We start from the raw sequence: 19,177 nt of genomic DNA on the forward strand, positions 1-19,177 counted from the left end.
ACTCTGGTGGGTCTGCATGGACTGTGTAACGTAGAATGTTCATGCGCAGGTCGAGACAACCGATGCTTGTTCAAGATCTTTCACAAGTCCACGAAATAACAAGTGACAGCCAAGGCAAAACCTTATATAAAATACTTGTATCCTGGTCCATGTCTGCATACGATTTGTGGACATGGGCTCTCTAACACATGGATTGAAGGTGATGGGCATGAAGGAACTAATGGAACCTGTTGCAGGCCTTCCAACCCGACAACAGCACAGTCCCAACCAACTGACGACAGAAAACGGCCCGCATCCCCTATGAGGTATTGTCCGCTCTGCGACTCCGGCGCATCCAGCGCTGATGGAGGAATACCCGAACGGTTTTTCTCCACAAAAGGCGCCTCGTGAGGAAAGAAGTTTTCCCTCCTTATAAGGCACAGACATTTCCACTGCCTAGTCGGTATGGGACTAAATTCGGCACCATACCCACAACATAGCCCCCCAGCGGGAAGATTCTGGGCCGGCCTGAGCCGACGCAGCCCTCCAGGCCCAGAGAGAGTTTTTATGTGCAGGCGGGCCCCTACCTGGCGCGCCATTTGTTGCAGGCCTTCCGACCCGACAACAGCACAGTCCCAACCAACTGACGACAGAGAACGGCCCGCGTCTCCCACGAGGTATTGTCCGCTCTGGGACTCCGGCCCGCGCGTCCAGCACTACGGGGAGAATTTTTTCCGGCCCGTGCGTCTAGCGCTGATGGGAGGATACCCACACGGTTTTGCCCCACAAAAGGTGCCTTGTGAGGAAAGAGGTTTCCCCTCCTTATAAGGCACAAACCTTTCCGTTGCCTAGTCGGTATGGGACTAAATTCGGCACCACACCCACAACAGAACCAAACTGGAAGCTGATGAAATGCTTTTCTTGATAGTAACATCATGTTACAGGGTTTTTTTTTTGACAAAATTGCATATTATAAAAAAATTCAGTTGCTCGATCATCTTGAACAACATAACCTGTGCTAACGATTTGTTTAATCTTTGTCAAAGCGAAAAATTATCACTCGCTCCCAAAATGCTCGCTTATGGAGGCAGAGTGATCCAGTGTCCGCTTTTCCTCTTGTTAATTGCTGCTTTATAAAAGTATGTAATTGACATAAGAATATCAGAGGTGGAAGATTTTGCTTTGTGTAGCTGCTCCAGTTCAAGTATTTGTTCAATTGAAGCACATGAGAAGAATATCACTAGACTAGACTGTTCTTTAAGTTATCTGGTTGATCAAGTACGATATATTAAAAAAATACAATGTAACTCAAAGGAAATGATCAGTTGGCTGACTTGGAGAGCAATGACATGCATTCCCTTTTAAGACACGCGAAAAGCCATCATGGCTATAACACCCTACGGTCTCTAACCATTATTCTCTAAAGAACTTGCGAGCAAGAAGTAATGGTGCAAATCATTACGCCTCAATTGAGAATCCGTAATTAGGGAGTCCAATCTGGTAGTCCAAAAGGATGATTTGTTTCTCTACGTAATAATTACCGTCGCCAAGCATCCGCTTTTGGTGGGGCGAAAGGCCTAAGAACAAGGGAACATGGATACCCTTTACCCTTAGGTTAGGACCAAGGACAGTTCGGAGTCCTCAATGTCCCTTGAAGGCTTGAAAGTTGGTTCTTGCTACCGAAAAAAAAAAAAAGTTTGCTCCTGCTGCTTGCCACCACTTACTAAAGGGCTTGCCAACCATTAAATTTTATCAAAAGACTGATCGTAGTCCCATTATCAACTTCACTGAGGCATCCCCTTACAAGCGTTTATAGTGCGAAACACACGTAGGTCTTGAGGTCCAACTCGTTTGTGGAGATTTTATTGTACTCTGGGAACAAGAGGCTTAGTTTGCTCATGCTTAAAGCCAAAGCAACAATCCACAAACTTTAGATGCAGCTCTAATTGCTCCTCCTCCCTTCCAACCAACCTGAAAGCGAGTTCCATATGATCCTCGAAAGCAATAAGGAATGATGCTATACACCACTACCATATTTAGCCGATCCCTTGGTAGCCTCACCTTGAGATATGGGATGGAAGGCCGGGTGGTGCCGTCCGGACACAACCAGCAAAGCTCATGAAACTACGAAGAGTTTCAGGAGCATCCATATTACCAACTAATCATGCAGTGGATATAAAAAAATGGGACTCAAGTAAATATACAAACATCTTCATGGAGCTTGTCATCAAAGGACAGCAAACAATACACACGAAGTATATCCAATATATGGACTCAAAACCCATATTCAAAGAGCATCATACAGCTACAGGAAAAGAAGTAAAAATAAAAGAGCAAAAGGAACTCCACTCACCCTACTTTTTTCTTTTAAGACTGCTGTACACCTTAACTTGGAGCTGGCAATGCAACTTTGTTCAGCTTTGGAAGCCATGATTTCTACCACACACATCATGACTGTCTGACTACCACCCTTCCCTGCCTCATCCACCATGCCCACAAAAAGGGAAAACAAGGACAGGAGAAGCCCACAAAAACCAAGGGCTTCGGAAGGCAGACTATATCCCTGGTCTGCTTTCCACAAGACATCCCTAAAAGCAAACAATAGAAACAGAGAGAACCAGGAGACCCTTCCCCACTGGCATGACCAAGCATTCGCATGACACCATGTTCAGCCTTTCTCCTGTACCAAGGCTCTTCTTCTGTGCGACCTTAGCTTGGCTTCATTGCTGCGGATTGTTTGCCGCCAACTTAAACACCACCAATCGACTCCACTCAAGCAGCATGCATCTACCAAACAAATCATACTGAGTCAGAACATTATTGGGCTAAAAGATTTGAAAGCCCCACATAACTCCAGATTATTGTGTTCCTTGGTAGTATTTAGCCCCACATTAAAGTGACATTGAGGTTCTTGGTTCCACTCATAGACATTTTATGAATACATGGATTTCTTTCTTCCTGTTTTTGAAGCATTAAGGATTGGAAATACTCATCGAAGTTCCATCTTGTTATACCTAACAGATCGTAAGTCAAGTAAGGAAGCAATGTAATCACTCAAGACTGTGTGCATAACAAGCGAAAAGATTAGAGAGATCAAGTCACCTTTGGTTTTGTGATGATCTAGGCTCATAGCAGAGCAAGAGCATCATCCGCATTCTTGACTCGAAGCTCCACACTCCTCAGATCACGAAGATGTTGTAAAATCTCTTGAAGAAGATCCATTCCCTTATCTCCTTTCTTCAATGAGCTGATACAATGCTTGAGAAATTCTCTATCTGCCTCGAGAGCTTGTAGCCTCTCATAGACATTGTCAACCTCCTCTGCAATTGCAAGCTTCATCTGCTCTTTTGGAAGCTTGGACATAGAATCAGTTGAAGCATCAGTCACTTCCTGCCTGGTGCACAGCTCACCTTCATTTTCCACATTAGCCGCATCAAAGAGAGGAAGAAGCCTCCTTCTTCGACAACCCGTGCTCCTCTGTTCACAGTGATGCTTATCCTTTGTATCCAAATCATCAGAGAAACCATTCAGGACATCATGTGCCTCATCACCTAAGGATTCATAATTCCCATTTGGCGCATGCCCATTTTCTTCTGAGAAATGCTCCATAGCTTTTACATTATCAGAGACTTCATCATCCAAGGAGAAAAGTTTCTCCTCCAGTGCCTTGAGCTGATCTAGTATGGAGAGCCTCTCTTCCTCAAAATAAACCAAGGTTTCATCAAGCGTAATTAGATGCTTTGCAGTGTCTTGATCTGTCCCAGAACTGAAAATAGCATCAGTGGGAGTGTTTTGATTGCTTTCATTAAGGCGGTAGGTGCACTCATCTCCTTCATGGAAATCGAATGAGAGGTCATCACTATCTTCAGCACTCGAAGAAGCAGAAGATGTTCCACTCCTGACACTGGTGTAATTACTCCTCACAAGCCTTCTTCTCTCCTTGGCTTCATAAAGAAGAACCTTCTTCCGATAAACCTCCAGTTCCTTCTCTAAATCTTGTTTCTCCTTCTCCCTTTTCATCATCAGCTCATTCAGAAGTTGCAAAGCTTCCTGATCATACTCTGATTGTTCTTCCATCATCCTTTGGTACTGCAACGCTTCCATCTGCATTGCAGCTCGCTCTCCTTGAAGCCTAGTTATCATCGCCATAGTTTGGTTTGCAGCTATGGCGGAAGCACTCCTCTCTTCCTCTAATTCAGCATATAATGCACTCAGGGCCTTGCGTTCTGCTTTCAGAGCAGATTTAAGACGATCTATAGTCAATGGTTCGCTTCCTTCAATCTCGCTGGCAACACTTCCATCTACAGACTCGGTCCCAAATTCTCTCCTTTCAAACACAAACCTCTTATGTAAACCATGAATACCATCGATATAAGTTGGCGTCTCCAGTGCTTTCTCCTCTTCAACCTCATTAAGCTCTGCAGACATAGACAGGCGTTCTACACTCTGTGCAATGGTAACCACTGGTCCAGTTTCAGTTGCTGCGGTTTCAAACAAGAAATTGTGCTTAGGACCGAAAAATTAGAAAGATATAGTAGATGATATTAGAGAAATGAACTGAAGCTTTGAGTTACCTTGGTCTTTACCAGTGGCTTCATTGTAGCTTTCTGAGTGTTGATCTTCCAAGCTCACTGACAGAGGAATTAGTTCATGAAAATGGGCCTGATCAACATGCTCCTGGTCACATAATTCACTTCCTCTCCATATCTCACAATTAGCCTCCATGCCGACCAGCTCAGTATCTTCTTCAGAAGCTGTATTTGTAAATCAAATCAATATCAGAAGAACATGATAGCCAAATTAAAAATACCAATTATACCAGCTCAAGAGGACAAACTTAAATTTTCTATGCTAAGAACGAACAATTTACCCTGTGGTCCAGCAGAATCTTCGAGAGCTACCGATGCCTCCACTTCAGCATCAACACTGTCTTGCGGACTCACTGGAGCTGTAATTTCTTGAGGAACAGCACACTGCTGATGATCCGCCAAAAAATCCCCTCCGGGCTCCCCGGCAGGAGGTAAAGAACACATCTCAACGGTATCGGCCTTTTCCATAGCTGAAGCCAATGCCAATTTTCCTTCTGCAATGCTTGTGCTTTCAAAAGCCCTGGCATTTTCCTCTACTGCATCATTCCCAAGCTCTCTGTCATCTTCTCCATCAATCTTATACAAAATAGAGCTCTTCGTAGTAATGGAGTAGATCAATTCCAACGGAAACAGCCGCTCCTCATCTGTTACCTTTTCCACGCGCCGAGTCAGGACCTCCAAAGAAGCATCTTCAACCAAAAGGCATGTCTCGGAGAACTGAATTAGAGCCTCGCCTTCTTGCTCTTGCTCTGCCTCTGGTTCTGAAATGAGAGCACCCATATCATCCTCCTTCTTCTCCCTCTCATCAGTTGTATCGCCACCATCCCACAACGCCATCTTCTCCTCCTCCACACTTTCTTGATCAAAGAACGTAACTTTATCTCTTTCTTGATCAAAGATCGTATCTTTATCGGTCCTTTCGCGATCCTCTGCTATCTCCTCCACCAAATTCCCCTTCTGAGGATAATCCAGGACCCCCCAAGAAGAAGGCTTTAGGAGCAAATACGGCGAGTAGAACCCGCTCTCCAAGATGACACCGCAGCAAGAGCACCTTAGATCCTTCTCCCCCTCGTCGCTCCTCTTCATCCACGTCAGCAGCGCCACCGCCTGATCCGCCTCCGCCGGCCGCGCCGACAAGCAGTCCTCGCACATGTCGCTGGCCTCGGCGAGCCGCCGGTGGTTGGAGCAGTAGCCCAGCCGGGAGACCTCGGCGGCGTGGGCTTCGCAGAGGAGGCCGTCGTAGGCGCTCCGGCCCCGACCGGGCTCGAAGAGGTGGTCGACCCGCGAGCAAAAGAGGCAGGGGGCCTTCAGGCCGAAGAAGTCGGCAAACTTGCCGATCAGATAAGAAAACAAACCGTTGAGGAGGAGGAGGGCTATTAAGATCCACTCCAGGAGGGTATACACGAGAATCACTGCCATCCTGTTGGTGTTCTTGTGAAGCATGGTTGCAAACTTGTTAGCAGCCATCGATCCTTTCTTCTTTTTTTCCTCGATCTTGGTTTTGATCAGATTGGATTGAAATGAATTAGATTTGGAATGGGATGGTTCTGGTATTATTTACAGGGTAATTATTATGGAAGATAGAGGCGGAGGGAGGGTTTTTAATGGAGGATTGGAGATGGGAATATAGGAGGAGGAAAGGAGGAGTATGCCAAGGAAGGCTAGAAAGGTATTCAACTTGGTGAGGGAATAAGTTTTAGGTGGGGGAAACGAAGGAAGGGACCAGAAAAAGGAAGGGGGGGGAAAGAATGGATCGCTCAACACCGTGGAAAGGTTTATATTTGTTTTAGTTATTTTCTTTTTGGTAAGATGGATTAGCCTGTATTTAATCTCCATCATTATGAAGCAAACACTTTGAATATATAATTGACTCGTTATGTGTATTTCTATGGATACTCTCATATTTACTAAATATCTCCTTTTTGGATTACTTCTCCACTCTAAGAAAGAAATAAAAGAAATGAACAAAGAAAATTAAGAGATTGGTAATGCATTTTTAGTTTTTTATTGGGTGATATTGGTAGTGTATATATAAAAGCACGTATATATGAGATAATATAAAGTTGGTTTTTGCAAAAGAGGTTGCATATAACGTTGCAAATATATATGGGGGTTGCATGTTGCCAAATATATATAGCAAAGTTACCTATTAAATGATGATAAATCTTATATCCAACCTATTCATCTTCCTCAGCTTTTATAATATCATAAATGATGATAAATTTCACTTGACCGATTTTCTCTTCATCTTTTTCGGCTTTTGTAATATTATGAATGATGATAATCTTGTTTGACCGGTTATATATAGGATTGATAAATGTTGTATTTATAATATTATGCATGATTATAAATCTTATTTGATCGGTTTTATATAAGACTAATGAGTGATGATAAATTGTTAAATTTATGAGATCCCAAATCTCAAATCCCATTTGAAATATTTAATTTTACGTATGAACATCCTAAATCAAATTTTTAAAAGCCCGCAGTCTATTTAGTAAAAAAATCTTAAGATAAGTCAACTATTAATCTTCTCTTACAAAATTCTATATTTGAGTGTCTCGAAAAAGTTAAGAAACTTCAAATACCTTCATTTTCTATGCGGCATAGATTGAAGATATATCTATTCAAAGTAATAAATAGAACTTAATTGAAAGACTTCTAAAAATCAATATGATAGAATATAAAAATTGATCTTCTCACTAAGATTGCATGTAGAATTGCCAAGTGTACATTATAGATTATCCTATATTCAACAAAATATTTTTAAGAAAAGGGCAAATGTTAATCTTCTCTTAAAAAAATACCATGCCAATGGATTAAAGAACTAATAAGAAGCTCCAATACGCTCATCTTCTTTACTTTTTTTCTTTTTCTTCCTTGCCACTTAGATTGCCTGTCTATATATCTGGAGTAATAAATAGACTCTTGATACGGGGGACAAAAAAATGTTGTAGGAAGTGGAATATAAAAAAGCTGCCATGGTCGTGGGAAGGGTTCTACCTCTTCAACAATCCACATAGCCATTAAGTACTACCAAACGTAAATATCCATTCATACTTACTATACAAAGTTCTCTATAGCTATTTAATATGTAACCATCACTCATGTCCATGATTATACAGGCATTAGTTAATGATATGTGCAACATCTAACAAATGATGAAAATATTGTTACACTACGTATTATTTACCATAAAAAGTTATTTTTTTTGAAATCAATCAAAACTTACCAACATTCACAAAATCTACGTATGCATACCAAATACCGTGCAATGGACGGGTCTACAGGTAGTGTATAAAAGAAAAAGGATAAAAGCAAACTCAAATCACAACTATTCATATTGTTTTACATGTCAATACAAATAATCCTGTTATTTAAAAGAACAAGTGATATGCACTTGTAAGTCCAATGCTTGTCTGTCATCCAATGATAAATGCTTTTAGGAATAGAAACTTTCGCACATAATAATGACATAGCAAATATGTAGTTTACCTTCTTAATGCTAGTGTGCTGAATAATAAACTGCTTATTATCAGAGGTCTGCTCTATACATAACTATTCACATGTTGAGGTAACTGAGAGTTGCCTGCCACCCTTTTCATGCATTACAATCATGATTTCATGAATTTACTTCATGCTTGAGATTGTGAGTGGGAAACACCATCTTTCAGATTTCATTTCCATTTCTTCCTCTTTGACATGTTTTCCTTGGTTGGTTATGAGACATGCACAATGTATTTGTGAAGAGCAGTTTTTTGAATGTAAGCATCATAGAGAACTATAAATAAAGGTGTTTGTTCCAATTTTTGAGGAATTCCTCAAAAATACCAGTAAGTCAATAGATAAATGTAGTTGCACAAAAAAAAAAGTGCTACCATTACAAGAATGGTGCCAGTGATCATCTCATGACAAGTAAGTAAAAGAAATACTAAAGTGAAAAATTAGTAAAAGAAGACAACAAACTAAAATTAAGTATAGCTACTAAACAAAAGAAAAAGCCCTTCTTATGAATACAATATTGACAATATAGCATGAAAGCTTGGCGGAGTAGAATCACCAATTCATCCAATATCTAGTATGAGTTTGAATTCAGATGACCGAATAAAACCTGGTGATTCACTGGCTGACTGAATGGATCCATAGCACCCAATCTCAGAGTTTGTTTACCAGCTTTTGGAGTTTAGCAATACATGGAGTTATGGGGAACTGCACTGGAGCTGTCAACAGAGAGGGAGTTAATTAACCAGAATTCGCTGTGATGGTGATCTGAGATTCAGTTGGACAATATAAAGTCCAGGTATAGTGCGAGTGCCTCCTCCCGCCCACCTTTAGCTTTCGGCCTCTTCTTTCGACCGTCCTCTAGCTTTGAAAAGTTCTTGGCCGCACGAAGTTTTATTATATGTTCCTTGAATCACAGCCCAAAGGTGACCCACCCAAAAGAAAGAAGCATGCTTGCATAAAATTTCACTCAATAATCATCTAAATGGCTAGAGGATATCATGGCCAATGTCTTCCATTTTTAGTCTAAGAAATAGGACAAATGATTCAAAATCAAACATCTTTGCCGCGTAACTGGAGAAAGACTTAATATAATTTTATGTATACAAGGAGTTTTATTAAGCTTAAGCGTGTGGGCACACCAACTTGGACATTGGTGAGGCTCTCCGAGGCATCCAAGGAACTGACGGCAACCAAAAGCAGATGTGGTGACCCACAATAAATGGTATAAAGAAATGGGGATATATATGAAACAAGAGAAACTCATTAAGACCCGTCAAAATTTCAGTTGATGATATCGACTAGTATAGAATTAGCATGAAGGTGGTGGGACTAGAAAAATCTCAATCACAATTAATCACAGGGGGAGGAAAGAACTGGCAGGTGTCAAGATACTGTCGGAATTGCTGCTTGGGATTGTTGAAGTGATCAAATATTTTCTCTTTTCTTTTTAGATATAAGTGGATTGTTGAGACGGGAACATATATCAATCTTGTTGGCTTAAGATTCTGTAATTAAGAATGACCAAGATTATGATATATGTGATGCAAATGTGGGCTCCACAGGGTACAGCAATTTCAAATATGGGGACTCGACCTTTTCAACTAGTTTGACTTGAGGAATCCTACTCCTTATACGACCGCTGTCATATATAGATCTCTCTAATAAGACAGCTGCGATGCGATTGGTCGCGTTGTTGAAAGATTAAAAAGTTTGTTGGATCGTGTTTTGTAAGATTTGAGAGTTATTTCTAACACTAAGATGTGAAGCTGATAAGTGTGCTATTTGATCTCTCTTTCTCACTGTGTGTGTGTGAGAGAGAGCGAGAGAGAGAAAGCTGGAGGGAAGCCCCACCGGATTAAATCTACAAGGAGGAAATAGGTGGAAGAGTAGAGAGTAGAAGTAGAAAAAACTATAAGATAAGCAGAAAGAAATGAAGCTATTTAGCATCATTTTGATAGCAGCCCAACTTTGAGTGTTATTTTCCTCCCTTCCTTCAAAAAGTGAAAACAAACAACCCAAGAATTTTAGAAATACGGCATTCATGATCTGATGTCTTCTTGTATTTTGATGAGGGTGAAAATTTGACAAAACATGCATGAATAACAAGTCAAATAGGTTCTTTATTTTTTTATTTTATACTTGGAACATTTGCTAATAGCTTTATTTTGCCCCCCCATGCATCATCTCATTGAACGGACTGTTTTAGACCCCTATCTTATATCTAGGATTTTTCTTAGGAGTGGAGGTTTCACTTATTTTGGACAGCATCATGGTATTGATGTATCAAGGATGCTTGAAATCAGATTAAATGAAGATCGTGATTTTCCTCTTTCGATTTAATTTTTTCTTTTTGGTACCCACCTTATGTCACGCCTCCGCCTTTGCGAGGCATGTGAGGCACCTAGTGCCCACGTGGGGGCTACATGAGGGGGGAACACGGGGCTCCCCTGCCAGATATTGTCCGGTTCTGGGGCTTCACGCAAGCGTCCTTCACCCCTCTCCGATTTTGTTTTCCTCCCAAAACGCGTCTGCAGGATTTGGAGACACCCGCCTCATATGCCCAGGCTCTGGAACGAGTCTTTCCGATGTGGGACTATTGGGCCTCACACCCAGAGCCAGGTAAAAAAAAAAAAAAAAAGTTTTAGTAAGGAAAATGGGTAGTTAAGTCCTGTTAAATTAAATTCGGCATATTCAAAATAAAGAAAATTAGTTAATTGAATTATGCTAATATTTTTTTTATAGGTGAAAATGAGGAACAGAGAGAATGAAGTCTTGGCAAATATTGCAGCTCGGAGGAGAGGAGCAAGAGGGAGAGGAGTTGCCAGGCAGCCAGCCGAGCAAACTCCTAACCCAGCTGCCACCCATGCCGATTTTGCAGGAGCAAGTCAGGTGATGACTCAGCTCCTTCAGATGCAGCAGCAAATGCAGCAACAGATGCAGCAGCAGATGCAACAGCAGATGCAGATGCAGCAGCAGGTGCAGCAGCAGATGCAGATGCAGATGCAGCAGCATGTGCAGGCCACTGTCCGACCTGCACAGTCCATTGAGTCCTACTATGAGCGATTCCGTAGGCTCAACCCACCTATGTTTGACGGTGGAGCTGACCCTCTGGTTGCTGAGACCTGGATTCGGGAGGTAGAGAAGATGTTCAAAGCCTTGCAATATCCCGAAGAAGTAAAGGTCAGATTGGCTATCCCTATGCTGAAGGGGAATGCAGAGTTCTGGTGGACGGCTATTGAAGCTGCACTCGAGGGTGAGGATGAGCTACCGACATGGGAGGAATTCAAGAAGATGTTTTATGACCAGTATTTTCCTGAGTCAGTCAGAATATCTAAAGAAAATGAGTTTTTATCTCTGAGGCAGACAGATGATATGACTGTGCTAGAATATGCCAACAAATTTACTGAGCTGGGTCGGTTTTGTCCTCAAATGATAGAGGTTGAGAGAAGCAAGGCTAATAGATTTGAGCAGGGCTTGAGGGACGACATTCGATCCCGGTTGTCAGTTCTGATTCTCACCAGCTATGGAGAGGTCCTGGAGAGATCATTGAAGGTAGAAACAGATCTGAAGAAATCAGAGAAGGAAAGAGGTGAACAGAAAAGGCCCGAGATGTCAAAAAATCTGAGGAACCGGTCAAGGAACTTTGAAGGCCCTCCTAGCAAGAAGAAATTTAAAGCTTGTGATTACTGTGGTAAAATGCATACTGGTCCTTGCTTGAAGAGGATGGGAGCTTGTTTTATATGTGGGCAGCCGAGGACGACTCTTGTCCGATGGTGGGAAGGGTGTGAGGCCCAATAGTCCCACATCGGAAAGACTCGTTCCAGAGCCTGGGCATATGAGGCGGATGTCTCCAAATCCTGCAGACGCGTTTTGGGAGGAAAACAAAACCGGGGAGGGGTGAAGGACGCTTGCGTGAAGCCCCAGAACCGGACAATATCTGGCAGGGGAGCCCTGTGTTCCCCCCTCATGTGGCCCCCACGTGGGCACTAGGTGCCTCACGTGCCTCGCAGAGGCGGGGGCGTGACATTTGGTATCAGAGCCGAGGACGACTCTTGTCCGATGGTGGGAAGGGTGTGAGGCCCAATAGTCCCACATCGGAAAGACTCGTTCTAGAGCCTGGGCATATGAGGCGGGTGACTCCAAATCCTGCAGACGCGTTTTGGGTGGAAAACAAAACCGGGGAGGGGTGAAGGACGCTTGCGTGAAGCCCCAGAACCGGACAATATCTGGCAGGGGAGCCCCGTGTTCCCCCCTCGTGTGGCCCCCACGTGGGCACTAGGTGCCTCACGTGCCTCGCAGAGGCGGGGGCGTGACATCTTGGAAGCAATGTGTCGCTACCAATTTGTTTGTTTGTTTTTAAACAAAGAAAAACCAATGGAATTTTTCAGAGTAGAATGGTAGGGAAGGTTGCAGCTAGGAGTTTGGATTTTTTTAGATAAGTTATCTCATTAATTCATCTAATTATTATTTTTTCCTTTTGCATTAGGTAACTTCAGTAAGTTCAGGTGTGACCCAAGACTTGGGTGGCCTTACTATAGGCCTGGTTCGGCCTGATGGGCACTTAATAAATGAATGCCTTATTTTAGTTTTTAAAGGGTTCTGCTCCTACCAGAGCTAAAATTATCCTCATTTGAAACCTTGCAGCACCTTGCAGAAAAACAAACAAGAAATGCTTTCCGCGAGTAAGTAGGGTTCTATTATTGGCCTGCTTAATGAAGGAAATAAACTATCCCTTGAGATGGTACATGGAAGAGGCAACTAACTTTGTCTAGTAGTCTAGTTCCACAACTCATCTTCTTCTTTAACTGGTATTTTTTTTTCTTTTCTCCTTTTTTTTTTTTGAGAACCAACTCCACATTTTTTTTTTTGGTTGGTGAATCAGTTCGACAACTCATCTTTTTAAGAATCTTCAAGATACGATCTATGCAAAATACCCGTCATCTTTGCTTATACTGTTGTATGATACAAAATTAGTGTCCATGAACATTTAAATTTCAACACCATTACCAGTCATCTTTGCTTATACTGTTGTATGATACAAAATTAGCATCCTTGAATATTTAAATTTCAACACCATCAAGGGGAAATGATGAACTCTAAGGATGCACTTGGTTCATGATCAGAATCAGAATCAAAATGGTCATATTTTCGAATATATTTGGTTCCTGATTGAGATCCAAATCAGAAATGAAATCGGAATGGGATTTAAATATTAAAAGAGTTGTGAATGAATTTTGGAGGATTGAATTATTTCTATTTTTTATTAAAATCGAAATAAAAATATAACTTCATCCAACCAAATAGCTGAAATGAAAGTCACTCATTCCCATTCGCATTTCATAGGCTAACTTTCTCTAACCAAATATATCCTAAATTTTAATAATATATTATCACTACATAATAGACCTCTTTTATTATTGTTATTTATTATTATAATAAAAATAACAATCTTCCTATGCCACTTCAGTCCTCCTTTTTTTTTTGGTAAAAACGGCTACTCATATCATATAGTACGAACGTGAGTACAGCTCTCCAAGTCACGGGAGAGTAAAAGGTACAACTGTGAAGGGACGTCTACATCAGACGTCCACAAAAAAGCACCTGAGTGCCGAGCGACAAAGGAGGCGACCCAATCTGCTGCCCGGTTCGCCTCTCTAAACACGTGTGCTGCCTGAAAATCAGCCATCATCTGAGCCATCCTACGGGTCTCTCGAATGAGGGGATGGCCATCCCCAAACCGATCCACACCCCGAATCAGATCAATGACCACTGATGAATCACCCTCGAGGTACACCCGCTCGGCCCCGGCTAACTGCCTCGCAAAGGATAAGCCCTCCCAGGCTGCCTGTAGCTCTGCACCAACCACAGTAAATCCAGGCGTACGCCGTCCTCCTGCTGCTACCATCCTGCCACAATGGTCCCTGACCACAAAACCGACCCCTCCGCATAAGCCATCTACCGACCTACTCCCATCAAAGTTCACCTTGAGATAGCCAGGGGGTGGGGGTGCCCAAGAAACAATGGCAAACCGTGGCGCTGAAACAGCGTAGCGAACACCCCAGATATCCCTGACCAGCCCAGAAGTGACTACCGAAGTCGCCCCAACAACCTCCCTCGCAAGCAGCAGCGCCCGGTCTACCACCAACCTCGGAGGCGCCCTCCTCCCCTCAAATATACCAGTATTCCTGTCCAACCATATATGGTAGGACAGGTATGCTACACAGATCCCTGCCTCAACAGATCTGGGATGCCGCATGGAAACTCTCAGCAGATGGATCAGATTCTGCACCAGCATCACCGAGGCCGGTAACTGTATCGGTGACCTCCTCCATATGTCTCGGGCCCTAGGGCACTGCAGCAAAACATGCTCCATAGTCTCCTCAATATCTGCACAATCCTCACAAAACTGAGGGATCCTCATGCCACGCCGCGCTAGCACACTCCTAGTCGGAAGGCAGCCCCACGCCACCTTCCAGATGAAGAGTGCCACGCGCGGGTGCACCCGCATCCTCCATATCCACCGCCCCTCAAACTGTCGGACTGGCTCCCTCCTGAACACTGCATGAAGATCCCTAGCTCGCACCCGTGATCGCCCCGTCGGTATCCATACCAGCCTATCCGCCTCCCCCCTAGGGGTCGCTCGGGCTAGAACCAACTCTGCCAACTGCTCTCCAAAAACCTCCCGAACCAACCCCTCTCTCCATCGCCCTCCCTCGGCATCCAGTAAGTCACTGACCCTCCACCCTGCTAATCTCGCCGAGTCCACCATGGTCGGCATACTGCATAGCGGTACCTCAGTCACCCATCTGTCCTCCATCACATCGATAGACAGACCGTCGCCAATAGCCCATCCGATCTCTGGAAGCACCACCGTAGCTCTGGCACACATCTCCCTCCACACCGGGGAATGACGACGACCCCCACGCACGCCCGGTACCAAGGTGCCATACTTAGCCCTCATCAGCGAGGACCATAGACTCTCGGGCTCAAGCACAAATCTAGCCACATGTCTGGCTAGCAGAATCTCACGCCTCGCTGCCAATGCCTGAACCCCCAAACCACCACAGCTAGTAGGCTGGCACACCACCTCCCATGCCATCAAGTGAACACCACCTCGACCACTGCTCCTCCCCCATATGAAGTCCCTGAACAACCGCTCCAGGGATCGCAGGAATCTCACCGGAACAATGGCATTAGTAAGCAAATAGATAGGGACTGACGACAGAACCGAACGCACCAAGGTGATCCTCCCTACCATAGACAGAGCATGCATCCGCCACCCCGCTAATCTGCGTCTGATACCAAGCTCACACGGCAGACAATCCCCACTCCGCAGCCGCCGGTCGGACAATGGGATACCCAAATATGTCATCGTGCCCACCTGCTCACCGACCCCCAGAATCTCCACTATCGAATGCTTCATAGCCAGTCTGGTCTTTGGGCTGAAGATGATGGCTGACTTGGTCAAATTGACCCTCTGACCTGACGCTGCACAGTAGACCTGGAGAATCTGATCTATAACCCGGGCTGACTGACGCGTCGACCTGGCAAGAAGCAAACAATCATCGGCGAAGAGTAAATGAGATATCGCAGGGGCCCCAATCGCCGGTCTATAAGCCTCCAGCTCCTGAGTGTCCACAGCCTGGCGCAGGGATCTAGACAGGGCATCTGCACAAATGATAAACAGTAGCGGGGATAGGGGACACCCCTGGCGCAACCCTCCAGATGACACAAAGAACCGAGACGGCGTGCCATTCACCAGAATGGCAAAGGAAGGGATCCGAATGCAGCCCATAACCCAACTAATCCACCTCTCATGAAAACCAAACCCCTGCAAAGTCTGCTGCAAGAAATTCCATCTCATCCTGTCATATGCCCGCTCCATATCAAGCTTAATCCCCATCAAGCTTCCCCTCACCGGGGCCCTACCGAGATCAAACATAAACTCCTGGGCAATAAGCACATTATCAGATATGCACCGCCCCTCCATGAAAGCCCCCTGCTCTGGACCAATGAGTCTCGGGAGGACAACTCTCAGCCTAGCAGCAATAATCTTGGCCGTGGCTTTGTACAAGGACGTACAAAGGCTAATCGGCCGGTAATGACTCGGTTCCGTAGCGTCCTGCCGCTTCGGAATCAAGGTAATAAAAGTCCGCTGCCAATCTGCCGCCATCACTGCCGTGTCGAAGAACTGCTGTATGGCCGCCGTCACATCTCGTCCTACAATCATCCAGTATCTCTGGAAGAACATCGGAGGGAAGCCATCCGGCCCCGGAGCCTTGTCCCCCTCAAGGGACCATATCGCCTCTCTGATCTCCCTCTCCGACACCGGACTGATCAACGCATCAGACTCATCCTCAGATACCCCTGTCGACGGCGGTGGAATACCCACCGTACTCCCTCCTGTAGTCTGCTCGGTCCACCTGGCCCTGAAGAAACTAACCATAATCCTCTGAATCATATCCGGATCCTCTGTCAACTGCCCATCCTCACCCCTGATAACTCTGATCCTGTTCTGATGCCTTCTAATAACTGTCGCCTGGTGGAAGAACCTAGTATTTCTATCCCCCTCCAAAATCCACTGGGCCCTCGATTTCTGTCTCCAAAATATCTCCTGCTGTCTGAGAAGGCAATCATGCAGTGACAAGAGCGACCTCAACTCTGCCAACTCCCCCTCCATGAGACCTCCCCCCTGAGCCTCCTGCACCTGTAACCTGGCAATGGCCTCCTCTGACTCCTCGATCCTCCTAAAGATGTCTCCAACCTCCTCACGATTCCACCTCCTCAGCCGTCTCCTCGTCAGCTCCAATCTCCGGGACACCCGGTACATAGCATCCCCCCTGACTGGTGTACTCCATGCTTCCCTCACCATCCCCCACGACCGCGGATAGCATAGCCACATCTTCTCAAATCTGAAAGGGGGTCGAACTGGAATGTGTACATCTGTGCTAATCAAAAGCGGACAATGATCAGACGCTATCCTCGGTAAATGACTCACCCGGTGATCCGGGTAGCACTGAACCCATCCGGCGGTCCCATAAGCTCTATCAAGTCGCTCCCATACTCTAGCCCGACCCTACTGGTTATTGCACCAAGTGTACCTAGGACCCACAAAACCCAGGTCTATCAGTCCGGTCGATGTCAAAAAGTCCTGAAACTCCATAATCTTCCTCTCATGAGTAAACGGTCTACCCCCCATCTTATCAGAAGGATCTGTGATACAATTAAAATCACCTGCTACTAACATGGAATAGCCCAAACTGATCAGCTGAGATACCTCCTCCCACAGTATGCGCCGCACCCTAAAATCAGTACTGGCATATACCGCAGCAAAAACCCATGGCCTTAAACTGCCCTCCGAAACCACCATAATCACCTCCTGAGTACAACCATGGAAAATATCCACTTTACATGGACCCTGCGCCCACGTAACAATAATACCTCCTGAAAGCCCTTGAGACTCCACTGAATAGAATCCCCACGACCTCGGTACCGCTCTCCTAGCCTTCTGTAAGCTCTGTCCCGACAACCGGGTTTCCAAAATTACACAAATATCCGGATTGTGCTGCTGCACAACCCTACGAAAGGCCGGGGCAAAAGAGGGCTTCCCCGCGCCACGGCAATTCCAAAGGAAGACCTTCATAATTCACCCATTGGTTTGTCACAACCCCCTCCCCCGGGGTTGCAATCATGGAAAACCACCTCCTCGGCGGACACTCCACAACCCGAATCCACTGGGTTCACCTGCTTCACAGCAGCCTTCAGTTGGACCAACATATTGTGGTGATCCCCTCCATCAGCAATATGTGCCACTTGATGTGCCGTGCCACCACCAACATCACCTCTTGCCACAGTGCCCATACCCGTCTCCGTTCCCCCACACGGCTCCACACTGGTCCCCCCAATCCTTCTACAGCCAAAAGAGTCCACACTAGAGCCTGGGATCCTCACCTCCTGTCTCCCAAGGCCAAACTCCCCACGGCTAGACATGGATGCCATGCCATAGCCCACCGAACCAGATGTAAGGAAGGCAGACATAGTTTCAAGCCTAGGTGCCTTACCTCGACTGGAGTTATCCAGAGCCATTCCGCTCCCATCCGGCCCGTCCTTGCGTCCCACCTCCTCAGTCGCGCTAACCGGAGATCGCCGTCCGGCTGCCGAGAAGCCCGCCGCTGCCGAGCTTGCCCTCTTCACCTTCCGTCCAGAAACCGCCAGCATCCCACGCCGCGAGGTGTCACCGGCCCCCCTGCCATCGCGCTCCGCCCGTGGAGGTCGCTTGTTCGTCGCCGTGAGCGGTGGAGGGGAACTCCAGCTCCTCCGGTGGCCACCTGTGTCCGGCCGCCCTAAGGGGCAATTCCCAATCGCACTGCGTCCCTTAGACCCCAGCCCACGACAGGGACTTCTGGATCTCTTCCTTGGGCTCGGCCCAAGCCCGCCACAGCCCAGACCGTCAACGAGTCCATCCAGGCTACCAGAAGCCCTACCCGGTCCATCAGCCGGCCCACACTGACTAGGGCCTGTTCCCTGGCCCAGAGCTTCACCGAGTCGAACCAGACCCGACCCGTCGCCTGACTCACCATCGCAGCGTGTTGACTCATCTCCCCCATGGCCGCCCCCGCACCAGCCATCGTGACGTCCTTCTCCGGCGTCTTCCGCCGAGCCACCTTAGAAGGTTTCTGCCACCCTCCAAGATCGACCGGCGATGGTACCTCCGTAGGGAGCTCGTTGGACTGGGAGGGGGTGGACGCCGGGTCCGGCCGAGAGCCCGCCACAGTTGCCTCCTTCCTCTGCACCGGCTTCTTGGCCACCGGCTTATGCCAGGTACGGCTCATCACCATCCATGGTCCATACGCCGCCGGCTCCTCCACTGCACCCTCTGCCCCATTCTCCGGCCCAGCAGCCCCCTGAACATCCACCCCTCCGCCATACAACTTCCTCCCCCCTGCCTCTGCCGTCTCCCCCGTACCCAACGCCGGAGGGAATCGGCCGCACTCCGGCGCCGAATGCCCGATCCGACCGCACATGGAGCACGGAGCAGGCAAGTTCTCATATACAAAACTTTGCCAGAAAGCCTCCTCTGCCGTCTCCCCCTCACCAGCGTCCCT

General features: G+C 46.1%; 1 protein-coding gene across 3 annotated transcripts; it reads right to left on the bottom strand.

Annotated features, from left to right (window-relative positions):
- Positions 1 to 2,169: 2,169 nt before the first annotated feature.
- On the bottom strand, positions 2,170 to 6,327 carry LOC103700876 (myosin-binding protein 3-like). 3 transcript variants are annotated; one of them, XM_008782775.6, is made up of 4 exons: positions 4,850 to 6,327; positions 4,554 to 4,733; positions 3,082 to 4,460; positions 2,170 to 2,766 (listed from the first exon to the last, which is right to left on the bottom strand). In XM_008782775.6, the coding sequence occupies exons 1-3, from the start codon at positions 6,033 to 6,035 to the stop codon at positions 3,106 to 3,108; spliced, it is 2,721 nt and encodes a 906-aa protein (XP_008780997.3). In that variant the 5' UTR covers positions 6,036 to 6,327; the 3' UTR covers positions 2,170 to 2,766; positions 3,082 to 3,105. The 3 variants fall into 3 exon arrangements, with proteins under 3 accessions (XP_008780997.3, XP_008781005.3, XP_017696929.3); XM_008782783.6 differs by having other exon boundaries at positions 4,566 to 4,733; positions 4,850 to 6,251; XM_017841440.5 differs by having other exon boundaries at positions 2,170 to 2,993; positions 4,850 to 6,239.
- Between the last annotated feature and the right edge of the window lie 12,850 nt (positions 6,328 to 19,177).

This window comes from Phoenix dactylifera, chromosome 12 (genome assembly GCF_051530095.1).
Source record: "Phoenix dactylifera cultivar Ajwa chromosome 12, Ajwa_hap1_PhDact_Kaust_v1.1, whole genome shotgun sequence".
Classification (NCBI taxonomy): domain Eukaryota; kingdom Viridiplantae; phylum Streptophyta; class Magnoliopsida; order Arecales; family Arecaceae; genus Phoenix; species Phoenix dactylifera.